General features: G+C 43.3%; 1 protein-coding gene across 1 annotated transcript in view; it reads left to right on the forward strand.

Moving 5' to 3' along the window:
* The window catches only part of LOC110489398 (gamma-aminobutyric acid type B receptor subunit 2), a 370,472-nt gene that overhangs the window by 200,775 nt on the left and 147,906 nt on the right, over positions 1-21,791 (forward strand). The window contains exons 5-7 of the mRNA XM_036970730.1: positions 12,796-12,861; positions 13,130-13,318; positions 13,894-14,136. Coding sequence (XP_036826625.1) covers positions 12,796-12,861; positions 13,130-13,318; positions 13,894-14,136 — 498 coding nt within the window. The remainder of the gene's footprint in view (positions 1-12,795; positions 12,862-13,129; positions 13,319-13,893; positions 14,137-21,791) is intronic.

Raw genomic sequence — 21,791 nt, forward strand, 5'->3', positions numbered from 1 at the left:
GATGCACACAATTCAGAGCTACTGTGTTTCTCACTTGGTAGAGCCTGACACTTGCAATGCTAGGCTCGTGGGTTTGATTCCCATGGGGGACGAGTATGAGAATGTGTACACTCACACGTCAGTATCATACCTCTTTGTTTAGTTCCCATCAGCCTAATCCAGTTGTTCGATGACAATGGATCTGGTATGTATACTGACCTAATACCTTACTGTTAGAGCAGGGGTCTTCAACAGTCTCCAGTCCTGTTTGTGAATGTACACACTGTATACATTTAAATGGATGTGGGTGAATGTTTTGTTGTATGAGGTGAGGCTGGGGATAATATATGGTGCATAAGGAAAGTATTCAGACCCCCTTACGTTTTCCACATCTTGTTACAACTACAGCCTTATTCTAAAATGGATTCAATTATGTATTTCTCTCCTCAATTTACACACAATACCCCGTAATGACGAAGCAAAAACAGGTTTTTCTAAACTTTTGAAAATGTATTAAAAATTAAAAAACAAAATACCTTATTTTAGACTCTGTGCTATGAGACTCGAAATTGAGCTCAGTTGCATCCTGTTTCCATTGATCATCCTTGAGATGTTTCTACAACATGATTGGAGTCAACCTGTGGTAAATCCGATTGATTGTCTCACAGTTGACAGTGCATGTCAGAGCAAAAACCAAGCCATGAGGTCGAAGGAATTGGCCATAGAGCTCCGAGACAGGATTGTGTCGAGGCACAAATCTGGGGAAGGGTACCAAACCAATCTGCAGCTTTGAAGGTCCCCAAGAACACAGTGGCCTCCATCATTCTTAAATGGAAGAAGTTTGGAACCACCAAGAGCCACCAAACTGAGCAATCGGGGGAGAAGGGCCTTTGTCAGGGAGGTGACCAAAAACCCGATGGTCACTCTGACAGCGCTCCAGAGTTCCTCTGTGGAGATGGGAGACCCTTCTAGAAGAACAACCATCTCTGCAGCACTCCACCAACCAGGCTTCATGGTAGAGGTGCCAGACGGAAACCACTCAGTAAAGGGCACATGACAGCCTGCTTGGAGTCAAAAGGCACCTAAAGACTCTCAGACCATGAGAAACATGATTCTCTGGTCTGATGAAACCAAAATGAAACTCTTTGGCCTGAATGCTAAGCGTCACGTCTGGAGGAAACCTGGCATCATCCCTATGGTGAAGCATGGTGGTGACAGCATCATGCTGTGGGAATGTTTTTCAGCAGCAGGGGCTGCAAGACTAGTCAGTATCGAGGGAAAGATGAACAGAGCAAAGTACAGAAAGTTCCTTGATGAAAACCTGCTCCAAAGCGCTCAGGACCTCAGACTGGGGTGAAGGTTCACCTTCCAACAGGACAACGACCCTAAGCACACAGCCAAGACAAAAAAGCTGTGCCGTGACGCTCCCCATCTAACCTGACAGAGCTTGAGAGGATCTGCAGAGAAGAATGGGAGAAACTCCCCAAATACAGGTGTGCCAAGCTTGTAGCATCATACCCAAGAAGACGAGGCTGTAATCGCTGCCAAAGGGGCTTCAACAAAGTGCTGAGTAAGGGGTCTGAATACTTATTTCAGTTTTTTATTTTGTAATAAATTTGCAAACATTTATTAAAACCTGTTTTTACTTAGTCATTATGGGGTATTGTGTGTAGGTTGATGAGAAAAAAAGAATGAAATCAGTTTTAGAATAAGGTTGTAACTTAACAAAATGTGTAAAAAGTCAAGGTGTCTGAATACTCTCCGAATAAGTTGTATATGTGTATTTGTTGCACTTCAGAGTCACCATGCTGTACCATAAACAAACAACACTAACCTTGTTTGCTTGGCTGGCAATAAAGTGTCTTGTATCTATTGACTGTGCAGGTTTTTGTTACAGGCCAGCACTAACACACCAGATGAAGCTGGCCACGGTCCAGACTTAAGACCACAGTCAGTCGGTTGTTTGAAACTGGTGTTTTAGTGTTCAACTGGAACAAAGACTTGCATGTGCCAATAGCTCTCCAGGAATGGAGTTTGTGAACGGCGCGTTAGACAATGTCCATTATTAGATCTAGTAATGTGTGCCCTTGCCATGAAGTAATCATCAAAGCTAGACTGTGGTGCTGTAATGGTCGAAATACGACAGTGTCAGTCTATAAATCTGATATACAGTATGTGTACATTCTCATAAACAGACCTTGTTTATTTAATTCAGGCTGTGACCCAAATGGCATCCTATATGTCCTGGTCAAAAGTAGTGCACTATACAGGCAGTATACTATACAGGCAGCCACAGTCTTTAGTAAAGCCATGTCACCATACCTAGTGTTTTTTTACACAGCCTCATTGTGTTTTTAGTGTCGCTACGTTGACCCCTGCAAATACATCAAGAGTAAAGTTACTAACATCATCGCCAGCATGGAATAAGCAAATGTCTGGCAAGCTGTTGCCATTGGTTAATACATACTGTACTCTAACCACCTGATCTGAAAGTCAAACAAAATAGCCATAACAAAACTCCATCCCAGAGACCACCAGGACCCAAACAGAACAACCTTAACCTCTCTGAGATATGTGGGACGGTAGCATCCCACCTCGCCAACAGCCAGTGAAAGTGCAGGGCGCCAAATTCAAAACATCAAAAATCTCATAATTAAAATTCCTCAAGCATACAAGTATTTTACACCATTTTAAAGATACAATTCTCGTTAATCCAGCGACAGTGTCTGATTTAAAAAATGTTTTACAGCGAAAGCACCACAAACGATTATGTTAGGTCACCACCAACTCACTGTCACGTTCTGACCTTTATTCCTTTGTTTTGTCTTTATTTAGTATGGTCAGGGCGTGAGTTGGGGTGGGCAGTCTATGTTATGTTGGGGTGGGCAGTCTATGCTAGTTTTTCTATATTTTCTATTTCTGTGTTTGGCCTGATATGGTTCTCAATCAGAGGCAGCTGTCTATCATTGTCCCTGATTGAGAACCATATTTAGGTAGCCTGTTTTCCTTTGTGTTTTGTGGGTGGTTGTTTTCCTTTGTGTGTTTGCACCAGACAGAACTGTTTCGGTTGTTTCTTTGTTGTTTTTGTTATTCAGTGTTCAGTTTTGAGTATTATTAAAAACCATGAACACTTACCACGCTGCACCTTGGTCCTCACCTTCTTCCACCGACGACAGCCGTTACACTCACAGAAAAACACAAATAGAGGAGAGAGAGGAGTCACAAAAAGCACAAATAGAGATAAAATTCATCACTTACCTTTGATGATCTTCATCAGATGACACTCATAGGACTTCATGTTACACAATACATAGATGTTTTGTTCGATAAAGTGCATATTTATATAAAAAAAATCTCATTTTACATTGGCGCGTTACGTTCAGTAGTTCTAAAACATGTGGTGATTTTGCAGAGAGCCACATCACTTTACAGAAATACTCATCATAAATGTTGATGAAAATACAAGTGTTATACATGGAATTAGAGATATACTTCTCCTTAATGCAACCGCTGTGTCAGATTTCAAAAGACCTTTACGGAAAAAGCAAACCATGCAATAATCTGAGTACAGCGTTCAGACAACAAAGCAGCCAAAAAGATATCCGCCATATTGTGTAGTCAACATTAGTCAGAAATAGCATTATAAATATTCACTTACCTTTGATCTTCATCTGAATGCACTCCCAGGAATCCCAGTTCCACAATAAATGTTTGATTTGTTCGATAAAGTTCATAATTTATGTCCAAATAGCTTATTTTGTTAGGGCGTTTGGTAAACAAATCCAAACGCGCATTCAGGTCCAGCTGAACGTCGGACGAAAAGTTCAAAAAGTTCCGTTACAGCCCGTAGAAACTTGTCACAATAAGTATAGAATCAATCTTTAGGATGTTTTTATCATAAATATTCAATAATGTTCCAACCGGAGAATTCCTATGTCTGTAGAAAAGCAATTGAACGAGAGCTAACTCTCTCGTGACCGCGCGTCACGAGCCTGTGGCACTCTGCCAGACACCTCGCTCAATCCCCTCTCATTCAGCCCCCCTTCATAGTAGAAGCCTCAAACAAAGTTCTAAAGACTGTTGACATCTAGTGGAAGCCGTGTGAAGTGCAATATGACCCCATTTACTCTGTATATTGGAATGGCAAAGAGTTGAAAACCTACAAACCTCAGATTTCCCATTTCCTGGTTGGATTTTTCTCAGGTTTTTGCCTGCCATATGAGTTCTGTTATACTCACAGACATCATTCAAACAGTTTTAGAAACTTCAGAGTGTTTTCTATCCAATACTACTAATAATATGCATATGTTAGAATCTGGGACATAGTAGCAGGCAGTTTACTCTGGGCACATTCATCCAAGCTACTCAATACTGCCCCCCTGTCACCAAGAAGTTAAAGTACGGTAGCTACGTGTAACAGTTCCACCTGCAACTAGCACCACATGTCAATTACAAACCAGTATTGAGAATTGTCACTCTGAAACTCGGAGACCTCTAGTCGGGGGCCCATTTTTCACATCATGGAACCAAATACAGTATGAAGCCCAATTTTCCCCTGGGTCCATGAACAGAGCATGGTGAATGGTGCCAGGTCTCTCTGTGCTGGAATTGTCCATCTCCACTTCCCTAACAGCTGGAGTCATTTTGGTTAAGTGCCTTCCTCCAGGGAACAGCGGCATCATTCAGGCCCAGGAGGACCAGATCCCTGCGAGATCCAGGTTCAACCCGAGCCAAAGGGGTTCTGAAAAGGAAAAATGGCTTCAAAGCAGAGTGGTCCACACAAAAGCTCCAACTATTCTGCTTGCTCCCAGCATGCACTCTGGCTCTGAGTACAGTCCCATGCAACATTGTAGGTATTGTGGGGCAGAGTGGCCCCCTACAGTCGATTGACGCACCCGTGCTTCAATCTAATTAACATATACTGAAAAACTGGAAGTGTTTTAATTAAATGCAACATGAAACTATTTCAAAGATTTTACTGAGTTACAGTTCATATAAGAAAATCGATAAATTTAAATAAATTGCCCAAAAGGCCCTAATCTATGGATTTCACATGACTAGGCAGGGGTGCAGCCATTGAGGGGACTTGGAGGGCATAGGCCCACCCACTTGGCCACCTGTTGGCTGCAGGAACAACACACATAGGGGTGTGTGTGTATGTGTGTGTGTTTGTGTCTGAGTGTCCTCAACTTCCAGCGGGCAGCCAAGTTTGCTTTCACTCAGTCAGAATGTATGTTAGTTTCATATTTTTCCCCTAACCTTGCCCCACTTGTTATATATTTTGCACATTGATAGCTTGATAGCAAACCACCCTTACGGTGTGATTAATCATAGTGGGTGGCAGCAGCAATCTAAATGATCAGACCAAGAACATATGAGGAAGAGTGATCGGGTGAAATGATGAAGTGAGTGGATGGAGAAATACAGCTTCACTCTATCCAATCAGAGAAGCAGGATCAACGTACAGCCCACACTTCTCTTAACAGACAGGCAAACTAGCCAGTTTGTTATTTAGACCAGGCACACGACTGACTCAAAGACAGTACAGTATGGTTTAGAAACTGACTGAGTGACATTTTCGGTTGTTTTACTTCACAGAAATGTATGGACTTTTACAGTTGAAGTTAAGTAATTTCACTGATGGCAAAATCATTTATGTTGAGGAAGAAATGTATAAATAGTTTTTGTCACAGCAATTATGGACTCTCAGGAAGATTATTTCATTATGGCGTAAAGGGAAATGAAAGGTTTTTGACCAAATTAATTTCTGTCCCATATAGTAGCCACCCTCTACCTACATTTCAGTCAACCATTGGAAAATGCATAGCGGGCAACATCGAAAATGCTTTGGCCTGTATAGCCACGAGATCTATACAAATGTTATAAAGCACCCATAGCATGTCACAATGATAGCGGGCCAATCGATGATATATCAATGTTCTATATTTCAGAGAAAGTCTATGATTGTTTATTGCATTACTTGACAGATATTGACCATGGTCACTAGACAATCTATGCTTTTTCACTAAATTAACAGTGTAATGTAATGTATTGTTGGCAATGAAAAAGACCATTCACTGTTGCTATGGTTCAAGCTAGATAGAAATCCTTCATCAGTCAAAACTGACCTTTTCTAGACTTGATGCCTGTGGCTTAAGTTGCATACTAAATGGCACCCTATTCCCTTCTGTACATAGTGCACTACATTTGACCGGGGCCCATAGGGAATAGGGGTAAATTTGAGATACAGCTTGAGTCTTGCTCTGAGCAGTGTTTTGATAGACTTGTATAGTCCGGCACCTGAGTCAAGCTTCACTTTCAGTCATGGCCTTCCTGTTTCAAGATGAATCGAATGGTTTGTGTGTGATTGTATGGGTTGGGGCAGTGTATGCAGTGCACCACCAACACAGAGTAGTGACAGATTGCTCTTCTCGGATAGAGACCCGGGAACCTCCAATGCTCCTACAGAAGAGCTGGTAAATTATTTACTAACCTAATCAGCTAGCATGTGCTCTCAATTCAATGCAGATCTCTCCTTCTGGCCCAGTGGATAGGAAACAATTCTCACTGTTGACAGTAATGGCTGAGTTGTTATTGATGGACAGTTGCTGCCTTTGATATTTCTGCCTGTTTGCCTGACCTCTGCCCTTTAGCCAGCTAAGAAACACCCCAAGTGCATCCTAAATGGCACCCTATTCCCTTTATATTGCACTACTTTTGATCAGAGCCCTATGGTCATGGTTGAAAGTAGTGCACTATTATTAAGGAAATAGGGTGCCATTTGGGACGAAGCACACCACCCACATCAGCAGGCCAGTTCCCTGTTGTCCTTACACATCACTGATGACGTGAAAATCACACTGATGTGATAATCTTCAAATGACTGGTTGGAATTGAATAATAACAAATAAGTAATTTAATCACGATACATTTTCCTGTGCGGTTTTTAAGTTTGTAAATTCCATTTTAAATTGTCAGAAGTTATTCATCTTAACTTAAAATGCATCAAAACCTACACAAATGTTCATTATTTATAATCTACATAACAATTCACATTTCCTTTTGCTGCAGGATTATTTTCCCTCTGTGAGAAACTGGTCAAATTAAGATTGTACATCTTTAAAGTGCCTATATCACATGTTTAATTTCAATACACAATCAAATACTCACGCTACAACAGCTATTACTTTTGTTTAGGAATATTTAATGTGGTGATATTTGCATAGAATATGTATATTATGCAACATGCAGTATTGTGATATAACTGCTGCTAATGATTAGATTATCTTGTAGCCAATCATTTCTCTTTCACTTGTAGTGGAAGACTGAAATGTCTTTTTAGCTGCTTGTGGAGGAAGACTGACACATCTCTTTAGCTGCTTGTAGTGGAAGACTGACACATCTCTTTAGCTGGTTGTGGAGGAAGACTGACACATCTCTTTAGCTGCTTGTAGTGGAAGACTGACACATCTTTTTAGCTGCTTGTGGAGGAAGACTGACACATCTCTTTAGCTGGTTGTAGTGGAAGACTGACACATCTCTTTAGCTGCTTGTAGTGGAAGACTGACACATATTTTTAGCTGCTTGTGGAGGAAGACTGACACATCTCTTTAGCTGGTTGTAGTGGAAGACTGACACATCTCTTTAGCTGCTTGTAGTGGAAGACTGACACATCTCTTTAGCTGTTTGTAGTGGAAGACTGACACATCTCTTTAGCTGCTTGTGGAGGAAGACTGACACATCTCTTCAGCTGTTTGTGGAGGAAGACTGACACATCTCTTTAGCTGGTTGTAGTGGAAGACTGACACATCTCTTTAGCTGCTTGTAGTAGAAGACTGACACATCTCTTTAGCTGGTTGTAGTGGAAGACTGACACAACTCTTTAGCTGCTTGTAGTGGAAGACTGACACATCTTTTTAGCTGCTTGTGGAGGAAGACTGACACATCTCTTTAGCTGGTTGTAGTGGAAGACTGACACATCTCTTTAGCTGCTTGTAGCGGAAGACTGACACATCTTTTTAGCTGCTTGTGGAGGAAGACTGACACATCTCTTTAGCTGGTTGTAGTGGAAGACTGACACATCTCTTTAGCTGGTTGTAGTGGAAGACTGACGCATCTCTTTAGCTGGTTGTAGTGGAAGACTGACACATCTCTTTAGCTGGTTGTAGGTGAAGACTGACGCATCTCTTTAGCTGGTTGTAGTGGAAGACTGACACATCTCTTTAGCTGGTTGTGGAGGAAGACTAACACATCTCTTCAGCTGTTTGTGGAGGAAGACGGACTCATCTCTTTAGCTGGTTGTAGTGAAAGACTGACACATCTCTTTAGCTGGTTGTAGTGGAAGACTGACACATCTCTTTAGCTGGTTGTAGTGGAAGACTGACACATCTCGTTAGCTGGTTGTAGAGGAAGACTGACAAATCTCTTTAGCTGGTTGTAGAGGAAGACTGACATATCTCTTTAGCTGGTTGTAGGTGAAGACTGACACATCTCTTTAGCTGGTTGTAGAGGAAGACTGACACATCTCTTTAGCTGCTTGTTGTATTGGTAGACTGACTCATGTCCTTAAATGCTTGTAGTGGAAGACTGACACATCTCTTTAGCTGGTTGTAGGTGAAGACTGACACATCTCTTTAGCTGGTTGTAGAGGAAGACTGACACATCTCTTTAGCTGCTTGTGGAAGAAGACTGACTCATGTCCTTAAATGCTTGTAGTGGAAGACTGACACATCTCTTTAGCTGGTTGTAGGTGAAGACTGACGCATCTCTTTAGCTGGTTGTAGTGGAAGACTGACACATCTCTTTAGCTGGTTGTGGAGGAAGACTAACACATCTCTTCAGCTGTTTGTGGAGGAAGACGGACTCATCTCTTTAGCTGGTTGTAGTGAAAGACTGACACATCTCTTTAGCTGGTTGTAGTGGAAGACTGACACATCTCTTTAGCTGGTTGTAGTGGAAGACTGACACATCTCGTTAGCTGGTTGTAGAGGAAGACTGACAAATCTCTTTAGCTGGTTGTAGAGGAAGACTGACATATCTCTTTAGCTGGTTGTAGGTGAAGACTGACACATCTCTTTAGCTGGTTGTAGAGGAAGACTGACACATCTCTTTAGCTGCTTGTTGTATTGGTAGACTGACTCATGTCCTTAAATGCTTGTAGTGGAAGACTGACACATCTCTTTAGCTGGTTGTAGGTGAAGACTGACACATCTCTTTAGCTGGTTGTAGAGGAAGACTGACACATCTCTTTAGCTGCTTGTGGAAGAAGACTGACTCATGTCCTTAAATGCTTGTAGTGGAAGACTGACACATCTCTTTAGCTGTTTGTAGTGGAAGACTGACACATCTCTTTAGCTGGTTGTAGTGGAAGACTGACACATCTCTTTAGCTGTTTGTAGTGGAAGACTGACACATCTCTTTAGCTGGTTGTAGTGGAAGACTGACTCATCTCTTTAGCTGGTTGTAGTGGAAGACTGACACATCTCTTTAGCTGGTTGTAGTGGAAGACTGACACATCTCTTTAGCTGGTTGTAGTGGAAGACTGACACATCTCTTTAGCTGGTTGTAGTGGAAGACTGACTCATCTCTTTCGCTGCTTGTGGAGGAAGACTGACACATCTCTTTAGCTGGTTGTAGTGAAAGACTGACTCATCTCTTTAGCTGGTTGTAGTGGAAGACTGACACATCTCTTTAGCTGGTTGTAGTGGAAGACTGACACATCTCTTTAGCTGGTTGTAGGTGAAGACTGACGCATCTCTTTAGCTGGTTGTAGTGGAAGACTGACACATCTCTTTAGCTGGTTGTGGAGGAAGACTAACACATCTCTTCAGCTGTTTGTGGAGGAAGACGGACTCATCTCTTTAGCTGGTTGTAGTGAAAGACTGACACATCTCTTTAGCTGGTTGTAGTGGAAGACTGACACATCTCTTTAGCTGGTTGTAGTGGAAGACTGACACATCTCGTTAGCTGGTTGTAGAGGAAGACTGACAAATCTCTTTAGCTGGTTGTAGAGGAAGACTGACATATCTCTTTAGCTGGTTGTAGGTGAAGACTGACACATCTCTTTAGCTGGTTGTAGAGGAAGACTGACACATCTCTTTAGCTGCTTGTTGTATTGGTAGACTGACTCATGTCCTTAAATGCTTGTAGTGGAAGACTGACACATCTCTTTAGCTGGTTGTAGGTGAAGACTGACACATCTCTTTAGCTGGTTGTAGAGGAAGACTGACACATCTCTTTAGCTGCTTGTGGAAGAAGACTGACTCATGTCCTTAAATGCTTGTAGTGGAAGACTGACACATCTCTTTAGCTGTTTGTAGTGGAAGACTGACACATCTCTTTAGCTGGTTGTAGTGGAAGACTGACTCATCTCTTTAGCTGGTTGTAGTGGAAGACTGACACATCTCTTTAGCTGGTTGTAGTGGAAGACTGACACATCTCTTTAGCTGGTTGTAGTGGAAGACTGACACATCTCTTTAGCTGGTTGTAGTGGAAGACTGACACATCTCTTTAGCTGGTTGTAGTGGAAGACTGACACATCTCGTTAGCTGGTTGTAGAGGAAGACTGACAAATCTCTTTAGCTGGTTGTAGAGGAAGACTGACATATCTCTTTAGCTGGTTGTAGGTGAAGACTGACACATCTCTTTAGCTGGTTGTAGAGGAAGACTGACACATCTCTTTAGCTGCTTGTTGTATTGGTAGACTGACTCATGTCCTTAAATGCTTGTAGTGGAAGACTGACACATCTCTTTAGCTGGTTGTAGGTGAAGACTGACACATCTCTTTAGCTGGTTGTAGAGGAAGACTGACACATCTCTTTAGCTGCTTGTGGAAGAAGACTGACTCATGTCCTTAAATGCTTGTAGTGGAAGACTGACACATCTCTTTAGCTGTTTGTAGTGGAAGACTGACACATCTCTTTAGCTGGTTGTAGTGGAAGACTGACACATCTCTTTAGCTGTTTGTAGTGGAAGACTGACACATCTCTTTAGCTGGTTGTAGTGGAAGACTGACTCATCTCTTTAGCTGGTTGTAGTGGAAGACTGACACATCTCTTTAGCTGGTTGTAGTGGAAGACTGACACATCTCTTTAGCTGGTTGTAGTGGAAGACTGACACATCTCTTTAGCTGGTTGTAGTGGAAGACTGACTCATCTCTTTCGCTGCTTGTGGAGGAAGACTGACACATCTCTTTAGCTGGTTGTAGTGAAAGACTGACTCATCTCTTTAGCTGGTTGTAGTGGAAGACTGACACATCTCTTTAGCTGGTTGTAGTGGAAGACTGACACATCTCTTTAGCTGCTTGTAGTGGAAGACTGACACATCTCTTTAGCTGTTTGTAGTGGAAGACTGACACATCTCTTTAGCTGCTTGTGGAGGAAGACTGACACATCTCTTCAGCTGGTTGTGGAGGAAGACTGACACATCTCTTTAGCTGGTTGTAGTGGAAGACTGACACATCTCTTTAGCTGGTTGTAGTAGAAGACTGACACATCTCTTTAGCTGGTTGTAGTGGAAGACTGACACAACTCTTTAGCTGCTTGTAGTGGAAGACTGACACATCTTTTTAGCTGCTTGTGGAGGAAGACTGACACATCTCTTTAGCTGGTTGTAGTGGAAGACTGACACATCTCTTTAGCTGCTTGTAGCGGAAGACTGACACATCTTTTTAGCTGCTTGTGGAGGAAGACTGACACATCTCTTTAGCTGGTTGTAGTGGAAGACTGACACATCTCTTTAGCTGGTTGTAGTGGAAGACTGACGCATCTCTTTAGCTGGTTGTAGTGGAAGACTGACACATCTCTTTAGCTGGTTGTAGGTGAAGACTGACGCATCTCTTTAGCTGGTTGTAGTGGAAGACTGACACATCTCTTTAGCTGGTTGTGGAGGAAGACTAACACATCTCTTCAGCTGTTTGTGGAGGAAGACTGACTCATCTCTTTAGCTGGTTGTAGTGAAAGACTGACACATCTCTTTAGCTGGTTGTAGTGGAAGACTGACACATCTCTTTAGCTGGTTGTAGAGGAAGACTGACACATCTCGTTAGCTGGTTGTAGAGGAAGACTGACACATCTCTTTAGCTGGTTGTAGAGGAAGACTGACACATCTCTTTAGCTGCTTGTTGTATTGGTAGACTGACTCATGTCCTTAAATGCTTGTAGTGGAAGACTGACACATCTCTTTAGCTGGTTGTAGGTGAAGACTGACACATCTCTTTAGCTGGTTGTAGAGGAAGACTGACACATCTCTTTAGCTGCTTGTGGAAGAAGACGGACTCATGTCCTTAAATGCTTGTAGTGGAAGACTGACACATCTCTTTAGCTGTTTGTAGTGGAAGACTGACACATCTCTTTAGCTGGTTGTAGTGGAAGACTGACACATCTCTTTAGCTGTTTGTAGTGGAAGACTGACACGTCTCTTTAGCTGGTTGTAGTGGAAGACTGACTCATCTCTTTAGCTGGTTGTAGTGGAAGACTGACACATCTCTTTAGCTGGTTGTAGTGGAAGACTGACACATCTCTTTAGCTGGTTGTAGTGGAAGACTGACACATCTCTTTAGCTGGTTGTAGTGGAAGACTGACTCATCTCTTTCGCTGCTTGTGGAGGAAGACTGACACATCTCTTTAGCTGGTTGTAGTGAAAGACTGACTCATCTCTTTAGCTGGTTGTAGTGGAAGACTGACACATCTCTTTAGCTGGTTGTAGTGAAAGACTGACTCATCTCTTTAGCTGGTTGTAGTGGTAGACTGACACATCTCTTTAGCCGCTTATAGTGGAAGACTGACACATCTCCTGTTTGTTATGTCATCTCTATAGGATAATGATGTGAGGATCATTATCGGACAGTTTGATGAGAATCTGGCCTCCAAAGTATTCTGCTGTGTGAGTATTGTTCTACACACACACACACACACACACACACACACACACACACACACACACACACACACACACACACACACACACACACACACACCAAGTTGTCATGGGGCTGCAGATGTGTGGTGTGATATCCATAATGAGCTTCAGTAAAAGCTGAAAGCCTATTTATATTGACATTATTGACTGGTATTGAAGGTGTGTTCTTGTGTGTGGTGTGTGTTTATGTCAACATGCCTGTGTGCGTACTAACTGAACATCCCTCCCCCAGGCGTACAACCTGAACATGTATGGTAGTAAGTACCAGTGGATCATACCAGGCTGGTACCAGGGGAACTGGTGGGAGCAAGCCAACTCCACCAACTGCACCACCAGGAAGCTGCTGACCGCTATGGAGGGATACATTGCTGTGGACTTTGAACCGCTCAGCGCCAAACAGGTCAAGGGCATCTCTGGAAGGGTAAGCGTTCCATTGAACATGCTTTTTAGTCTACGTCTGCGTCCAAAATGGCACCCTGCTTTCCTTTTATAGTGTGCTACTTTTGACCAGGTCCATAGTGCTCTGGTCAAAAGTAATGCACTATGTAGGGGATAGGGTGCCATTAGGGACACAACCCTATGTAAACTTTTTCCCTACATTCAGACAACTAAGAAGTTGGATATTGATTAATTGATTATCCCCTCTTTCCCCCTAGATTGACACCTTAGAAGTAGGATGTTGATTAAATGACTATCCTCTCTCTCTCTACATCCAGACACCTAAGGAGTAGGATGTTGATTAAATGACTATCCTCTCTCTCTCTACATCCAGACACCTTAGAAGTAGGATGTTGATTAAATGACTATCCTCTCTCTCTCTACATCCAGACACCTAAGGAGTAGGATGTTGATTAAATGACTATCCTCTCTCTCTCTACATCCAGACACCTAAGGAGTAGGATGTTGATTAAATGACTATCCTCTCTCTCTCTACATCCAGACACCTTAGAAGTAGGATGTTGATTAAATGACTATCCTCTCTCTCTCTACATCCAGACACCTAAGGAGTACGAGAGGGAGTACAGTAAAGAGCTGCAGCAGAAGGGGGTGGAGCCCTCGAAGTACCACGGCTTCGCCTACGACGGGATCTGGGTGATAGCGAAGACCCTGACCCGCGTCATGGATTTACTGCAGCACAAGGAGAGGCAGGACATGTACCACAACTTCACCGTGGACGACCGGGAGGTGGGCAGGCTGGTGCTGGACGTCATGAACGAAACCAACTTCTATGGCGTCACGGTGAGTCAATGGACTTTTCCTGATATAAGAGTGTACTTGGACATTAATCTGCCTCACGTTACAGAAACAGGAGATAGACTAGTGTCCTGTCTAGAGGGTGAATTTAATCATTAATCTGCCCCACGTTACAGAAACAGGAGATAGACTAGTGTCCTGTCTAGAGGGTGAATTTAATCATTAATCTGCCTCACGTTACAGAAACAGGAGATAGACTAGTGTCCTGTCTAGAGGGTGAATTGAATCATTCATCTGCCTCACATTACAGAAACAGGAGATAGACTCCTGGTTTGTATAGGCTCTACTGCCTCACATTACAGAAACAGGAGATAGACTCCTGGTTTGTATAGGCCATTCTGCCTCACATTACAGAAACATGAGATAGACTCCTAGTTTGTATAGGCCATTCTGCCTCACATTACAGAAACAGGAGATAGACTCCTAGTTTGTATAGGCTGTTCTGCCTCACATTACAGAAACAGGAGATAGACTCCTGGTTTGTATAGGCCATTCTGCCTCACATTACAGAAACAGGAGATAGACTCCTGGTTTGTATAGGCCATTCTGCCTGGGACATGGCTTGCTTTGACATAAGGAAGGGTAATGGTGATTCATTAGGGAACATTTGTTATTTATATTATAATGAATAACAAAAATATAATACACTGAGTATACCAAACATTAGGAACACCTTCCTAATATTGAGTTGCCCCCCCCCCCTTTGCCCTCAGAACAGGCTCAATTCGTCGGGGCATGGACTCTACAAGGTGTCAAGTGTTCCACAGGGATGCTGGCCCATGTTGACTCCAAATCTTCTCACAGTTGTGTCAAGTTGGCTGGATGTCCTTTGGGGGGTGAACCATTCTTGATACACAAGGGAAAATGTTGAGCGTGAAAAACATCCATCCATGTCTGAGGACGTTGGGAGATGATGTGGAAACCGGCCACTAGGGGCAACAGTGAGCGCTGTTACCTTCAAGTAGGTCTGGTGTTGTGGATGGGGATGGTAGATGGGCGTAAGAATCTGCCTCTGATTCTAAAGGTTGCAAGTTCAAATCCAGCGATAGAAAGTTTTTTATGTTTTTGTTTTAAGCCTATCCCAAACCGTAACCTGTCAGAATTAGACGTGTAGCCATGTTTCTCAAACATCAAAATTCTAATTTGTTACAAAATGTCAATTTAGAAGGGTTTAAGGTTAAGAAGGGTTTAAGGTTAAGAAGGGTTTAAGTTTAACTCCAAATTCGTAAGGTTAGGCATTCAATCTGAATGGTGACTGTGAGAGCTAGTAGCACAATCCACCACTACTATAACAACCCCCTCTAAATATTTAATAAACACTTTTTTTCAAACTTAAAACCGGTGCGATTCAGGTACCAAATTGTGTTAGAGAAGACGTGTGTGTGTGTGTTTGTGTGTGTTTGTGTGTGTGTGTGTGTGCACGCGTGTGTGTTTGTGTGTGCACGCGTGTGTGTGTGTGCACGCGTGTGCGTGTGCAGGATACAGCCACAGGCTGAGAGGGATGGGTAGATAGAGGAATAGAAAAAGGAAAAATCAGAGAGGAAAAAATAAAGAGGGAGAAAGAGGAGGAAATATAGTGAGAAAGAGGAGGAAATAGAGGGAGAAAGAAGAGGAAATAGAGGGAGAAAGAGGAGGAAATAGAGGGAGAAAGAAGAGGAAATAGAGGGAGAAAGAGGAGGAAATAGAGGGAGAAAGAGGTAATAGAGGGAGAAAGAAGAGGAAATAGAGGGAGAAAGAGGAGGAAATAGAGGGAGAAAGAGGAGGAAATAGAGGGAGAAAGAGGAGGAAATAGAGGGAGAAAGAAGAGGAAATAGAGGGAGAAAGAGGAGGAAATAGAGGGAGAAAGAGGAGGAAATAGAGGGAGAAAGAGGAGGAAATAGAGGGAGAAAGAGGAGGAAATAGAAGGAGAAAGAGGAGGAAATAGAGGGAGAAAGAGGTAATAGAGGGAGAAAGAGGAGGAAATAGAGGGAGAAAGAGGAGGAAATAGAGGGAGAAAGAGGAGGTAATAGAGGGAGAAAGAGGAGGAAATAGAGGGAGAAAGAGGTAATAGAGGGAGAAAGAGGAGGAAATAGAGGGAGAAAGAGGAGGAAATAGAGGGAGAAAGAAGAGGAAATAGAGGGAGAAAGAGGAGGAAATAGAGGGAGAAAGAAGAGGAAATAGAGGGAGAAAGAGGTAATAGAGGGAGAAAGAGGAGGAAATAGAGGGAGAAAGAGGTAATAGAGGGAGAAAGAGGAGCAAATAAAGGGAGAAAGAGGAGGAAATAGAGGGAGAAAGAAGAGGAAATAGAGGGAGAAAGAGGAGGTAATAGAGGGAGAAAGAGGAGGAAATAGAGGGAGAAAGAGGTAATAGAGGGAGAAAGAGGAGGAAATAGAGGGAGAAAGAAGAGGAAATAGAGGGAGAAAGAAGAGGAAATAGAGGGAGAAAGAGGAGGAAATAGAGGGAGAAAGAGGAGGAAATAGAGGGAGAAAGAGGTAATAGAGGGAGAAAGAGGAGGAAATAGAGGGAGAAAGAGGAGGTAATAGAGGGAGAAAGAGGTAATAGAGGGAGAAAGAGGAGGAAATAGAGGGAGAAAGAAGAGGAAATAGAGGGAGAAAGAGGAGGAAATAGAGGGAGAAAGAGGAGGTAATAGAGGGAGAAAAAGGAGGAAATAGAGGGAGAAAGAGGAGGAAAGCGAAGGAGAAACAGAGGGGGAAAGAGGAATAGTGAAGGAGAAATAGAGGGAGAAAGAGGAATAGTGAAGGAGAAATAGAGGGAGAAAGAGGAATAGTGAAGGAGAAATAGAGGGAGAAAGAGGAATAGTGAAGGAGAAATAGAAGGGGAAAGAGGAGGTAATAGAGGGAGAAAGAGGAGGAAATAGATGGAGAAAGAGGAGGAAAGCGAAGGAGAAACAGAGGGAGAAAGAGGAATAGTGAAGGAGAAATAGAGGGAGAAAGAGGAATAGTGAAGGAGAAATAGAGGGAGAAAGAGGAGGAAATAGAGGGAGAAAGAGGTAATAGAGGGAGAAAGAGGAGGAAATAGAGGGAGAAAGAGGAGGAAATAGAGGGAGAAAGAAGAGGAAATAGAGGGAGAAAGACGAGGAAATAGAGGGAGAAAGAGGTAATAGAGGGAGAAAGAGGTAATAGAGGGAGAAAGAGGAGGAAATAGAGGGAGAAAGACGAGGAAATAGAGGGAGAAAGAGGTAATAGAGGGAGAAAGAGGAGGAAATAGAGGGAGAAAGAGGAGGAAAGCGAAGGAGAAACAGAGGGAGAAAGAGGAATAGTGAAGGAGAAATAGAGGGAGAAAGAGGAATAGTGAAGGAGAAATAGAGGGGGAAAGAGGAGGTAATAGAGGGAGAAAGAGGAGGAAATAGATGGAGAAAGAGGAGGAAAGCGAAGGAGAAACAGAGGGAGAAAGAGGAATAGTGAAGGAGAAATAGAGGGAGAAAGAGGAATAGTGAAGGAGAAATAGAGGGAGAAAGAGGAATAGTGAAGGAGAAATAGAGGGAGAAAGAGGAATAGTGAAGGAGAAATAGAGGGAGAAAGAGGAATCGTGAAGGAGAAATAGAGGGAGAAAGAGGAATAGTGAAGGAGAAATAGAGGGAGAAAGAGGAATAGTGAAGGAGAAATAGAGGGAGAAAGAGGAATAGTGAAGGAGAAATAGAGGGAGAAAGAGGAATAGTGAAGGAGAAATAGAGGGAGAAAGAGGAATAGTGAAGGAGAAATAGAGGGAGAAAGAGGAATAGTGAAGGAGAAATAGAGGGAGAAAGAGGAATAGCGAAGGAGAAACAGAGGGAGAAAGAGGAATAGTGAAGGAGAAATAGAGGGAGAAAGAGGAATAGCGAAGGAGAAACAGAGGGAGAAAGAGGAATAGTGAAGGAGAAATAGAGGGAGAAAGAGGAATAGTGAAGGAGAAATAGAGGGAGAAAGAGGAATAGTGAAGGAGAGCTGGGTGAAGAGGTAGAGCGGAAAAGAGAGAGAGATTGTGTCATAACCAGTATTAAGAGCGGAGAAAAGGTTGACCTCCCTTGGGGCATTACAGTACACCATAGTCCTCCTGAGCCTCTCCGTAACCCCCACCCCACTGTGACCTCTCTCTCCCCCAGTTCCCTCTGCCTCTCTGGGGTGAAGTGGGCTGCCAGTGGGCCAGTCCCTGGAGGCTGCTGGAGGACAGAGGCAGGGAGGATGACATGGATAGGCCAGATAGCCTCTTCTCCCTGGGGGCCCTTCTGCCAGGGTGGCTGCCTGAGCTGCGTGTCTCTGTTTGTGTGCGTGCTTGTCTCCAGGGGGATAACATACAGCACCACTATTACCATCTATTCAGAAAGCAGCACAGAAGGCGCACTGTATTGCTGCATTGCATATTCACTGTATTGCATAATGTGATGTCAGCCGCATACCACTCTGCATCCCACTGCTGGCTTTCCTCAGAAGCTAAGCAGGGTTGGTCCTGGTTGGTCCCTGGATGGGAGACCAGATGATGTTGGAAGTAGTGTTGAAGGGCCAGTAGGAGATACTCTTTCCTCTGGTCTAGAAAAATATCCCAATGCCCTGGGGCAGTGATTGGGGAGACTGCCCTGTATAGGGTGCCGTCTTTCAGATGGTACGTTAAACGGGTGTCCTGACTCTCTGAGGTTCCGAAAGAGCCCATAGCACTTATTGTAAGAGCAGGGATGTTAACTCCGATGTCCTGGCTAAATTCCCAATCTGGCCCTCAAACCATCACTGCCACCTAGTCATCCCCCTGTAACTATTCCCCAGGTTGTTGCTGTAAATGAGAACGTGGTCTCAAGTCAACTTACCTTGTTAAAAAAAAAACAGTTTAACAAAAATACCTGAAGTGGTATTTCAAAAATATAATATACCACAGTTGCTCCAGGTCTATAAGAGGCTAACACTCTGGAGTAATGTATTACTCATTTTCCCACCACTATGATTGTTGGTCCTTCTGATAACTGTACAGGGATTACAGTACATGGAACGAGGTTATAAAAAAGCTTGTTATTTGTGTGTATTTAAGTGCCATATCAGATCAGAAAATACCATTGGTTTGTTTATGTGCCTTTATGAAGCGTCAGCATATATAGGTGTGTATTTCCATTACAGGGAATCATGATGAACACACACACTATACCCAATACCCCATCGTGGCTCTGTGTTTCCACCCACACACACATCACCCATGTCCTACACCCACATGGAGAGCCACCGTCTCACTGCCATAACTTCCCCAGCGTGAACCACAACAAGTGGTACTAGTTTGGCAAGTCAGTTTCACCACTAAAACCAAACTCCTTTCTGTATGTTCACCCTCTCACTTCCCTTCTAATCCCTACATAGGGAACATAGTGGGGCTTGTGTGTGTGTTTGTGTGTCTGTGTGTGTGTGTGTGCGCATGCGTGTATGCCTGTGTGTGCACACTGATTGTGTGTGTATGTGTTTCGTGCGCGTGCGCGCGAGTGTGTGTGTGTGTGTGTGTGTGTGTGTGTGTAAACACTGATTGTGTGTGTGTGTTTGTGTCAGGTTAGAACACAGCCATCCACATGGCAGTCTGATGTGTTCTCTGGGTGCGGCCTGCTATTGATCTAGTCCAGTGGCAGAGCAATAGAGGAAGTCAAACATTAGCTCAGAGAAGCCTCCAGGGCTTGGCCGGGGCTGTTAGCAGCACAGATGAACATGTACAGTGGAATTCCTCCTCTTCATCTATTGCCTGGAGGGAAGAGGAAACCGAGGAGACAGGGGTTCTGATCTCAAGTAGTACCCTTTGGCCTGTGTAGTGCATTACTTTTTCTATTTGTATTTATTATGGATCCCCATTAGGGGGTCATTTTAAGAACATTACAGTACATTCATAACAGATTTCACAACATTAAGTGTGTGCCCTCAGGCCTCTACTCCACTACCACATATCTATAACACAAAATCCATGTGTGTATAGTGTTTATGTTATCATGTGTGTGTATGCATGTGTTCCATAACGTGTATTTGTATCTGTTTTTTAAATCTAATTTTACTGATGGCATGAGTTACTTGATGTGGAATAGAGTTCCATGTAGTCATGGCTCTAGGTAGTACTGTGCGCCTCCCATAGTCTGTTCTGGACTTGGGGACTGTGAAGAGACCTCTTGTGGCATGTCTTGAGGGGTATGCATGGGTGGCCGATGCTTTCAATATGTCAATAACTCTCATAAATACAAGTAGTGATGAAATCAATCTCTCCTCCACTTTGAGCCAGGAGAGAATGACATGCATATTATTAATGTTAGCTCTCTGTGTACATCCAAGGGCCTGCCATGCTGCCCTATTCTGAGCCAGCCATGCTGCCCTGTTCTGAGCCTGCCATGCTGCCCTGTTCTAAACCTCCACCTTTGGCATTTCAGATTTTTCTATAAATCTTATAACCGTGTATTGCTACCGCTGTATCATCAAAGGTATTATCTAAGTGGGTTTTAGAGATTGTCAGAATACGAGTGTCACCTGTTACTAGCCAATTTATGATTTTATGAACCTTGTTTCTTAAGCTACATATGTTAATATGGGCTATTTTTAACACTTTTCTGGAATGCTTGGTTGTTTTCTTGCTTTACTGGGAAGCTTAACAGAGGTAAACATGCTCTGGTTATTTTTATTAGTGCAGGATGAGTTGTACACAGTGGACTTCCTAGTAGGGCACACCACCTCAGTGCTAACAGTGTTACACTGGTTCATATGCATATGATTACTGCGTACAATAGCTGTAGGATCAATAGAGGCATTCAGGGCAGTAAGAGGGACATAAATGAGGTTACTAACATTGTGTCTGCCAGCGCCCCTGGTATAATGTGCATTTGTTGAAGCATTATGACAACTCATAGCTGTGCTTGGGTCATTGATAAGTCATTGTCTCAACACAGCCTTAAAATGCTGTGAAAGGATCCAGGAACCCAAATTATTTGGGTGGATCCCGTCCTCATAATACGAGCTTTGTTTCCAGAAGGAAGGACCTATAGGATAGGGACCATAGAGGCCCTGGTCAAAAGTAGTTCACTATATAGGGAATAGGGTGCTATTTGCACGCACCCAGTGATGCTAGATGGTTATGGCCAGATCAGTGTGTGTACAGGTCTAATCAGTAGCATAAGTAGTGTTACACGCACAGTTCTCAGTACAATATGCTGTGATTATGCGATGAAGAGCTATACCTTTAGCAAATAAATCTAGAGGGATTGAGACTCCAGTGGCCTGTTCTGCCACTACTGTACCAGTGTATTGGTCTCAGTGTCTCCTGCCTATGGCTGGTGTCACAGCCTGAGAGATGTGTGTGTATGCACGTGTGTGTGTATGCAACCTAATTTCATCACCTCTGGCTGTTGTGCTCCCCCACCAGACCTCTTGGGAACCCCCTCCTTTCACACCTGCAGCCCACAACCGGAACCTCTGTCTGGGAAAATATGTTCCTTCTTCAGTTTCTACCTTTCTTCACCTCCAGAAACAAAGTAGCAGAGTGTTACCGCCATCTCACCTCCACAAACGCAGGGATACCACCCTCATCAACAAGGACAGGCTGGGTGTCTGAGTCCCAGATAGAGCTGTTAGTCTGGGTCAACTCGCTCCCTCCCCCAGCTCAACCAGAGCTCCAGGCGAATGTGGGAGGGACATTTGAACAGAAATAATGACAACTATTAA

Source organism: Oncorhynchus mykiss, chromosome 32 (assembly GCF_013265735.2).
Source record: "Oncorhynchus mykiss isolate Arlee chromosome 32, USDA_OmykA_1.1, whole genome shotgun sequence".
In the NCBI taxonomy this organism is placed as follows: domain Eukaryota; kingdom Metazoa; phylum Chordata; class Actinopteri; order Salmoniformes; family Salmonidae; genus Oncorhynchus; species Oncorhynchus mykiss.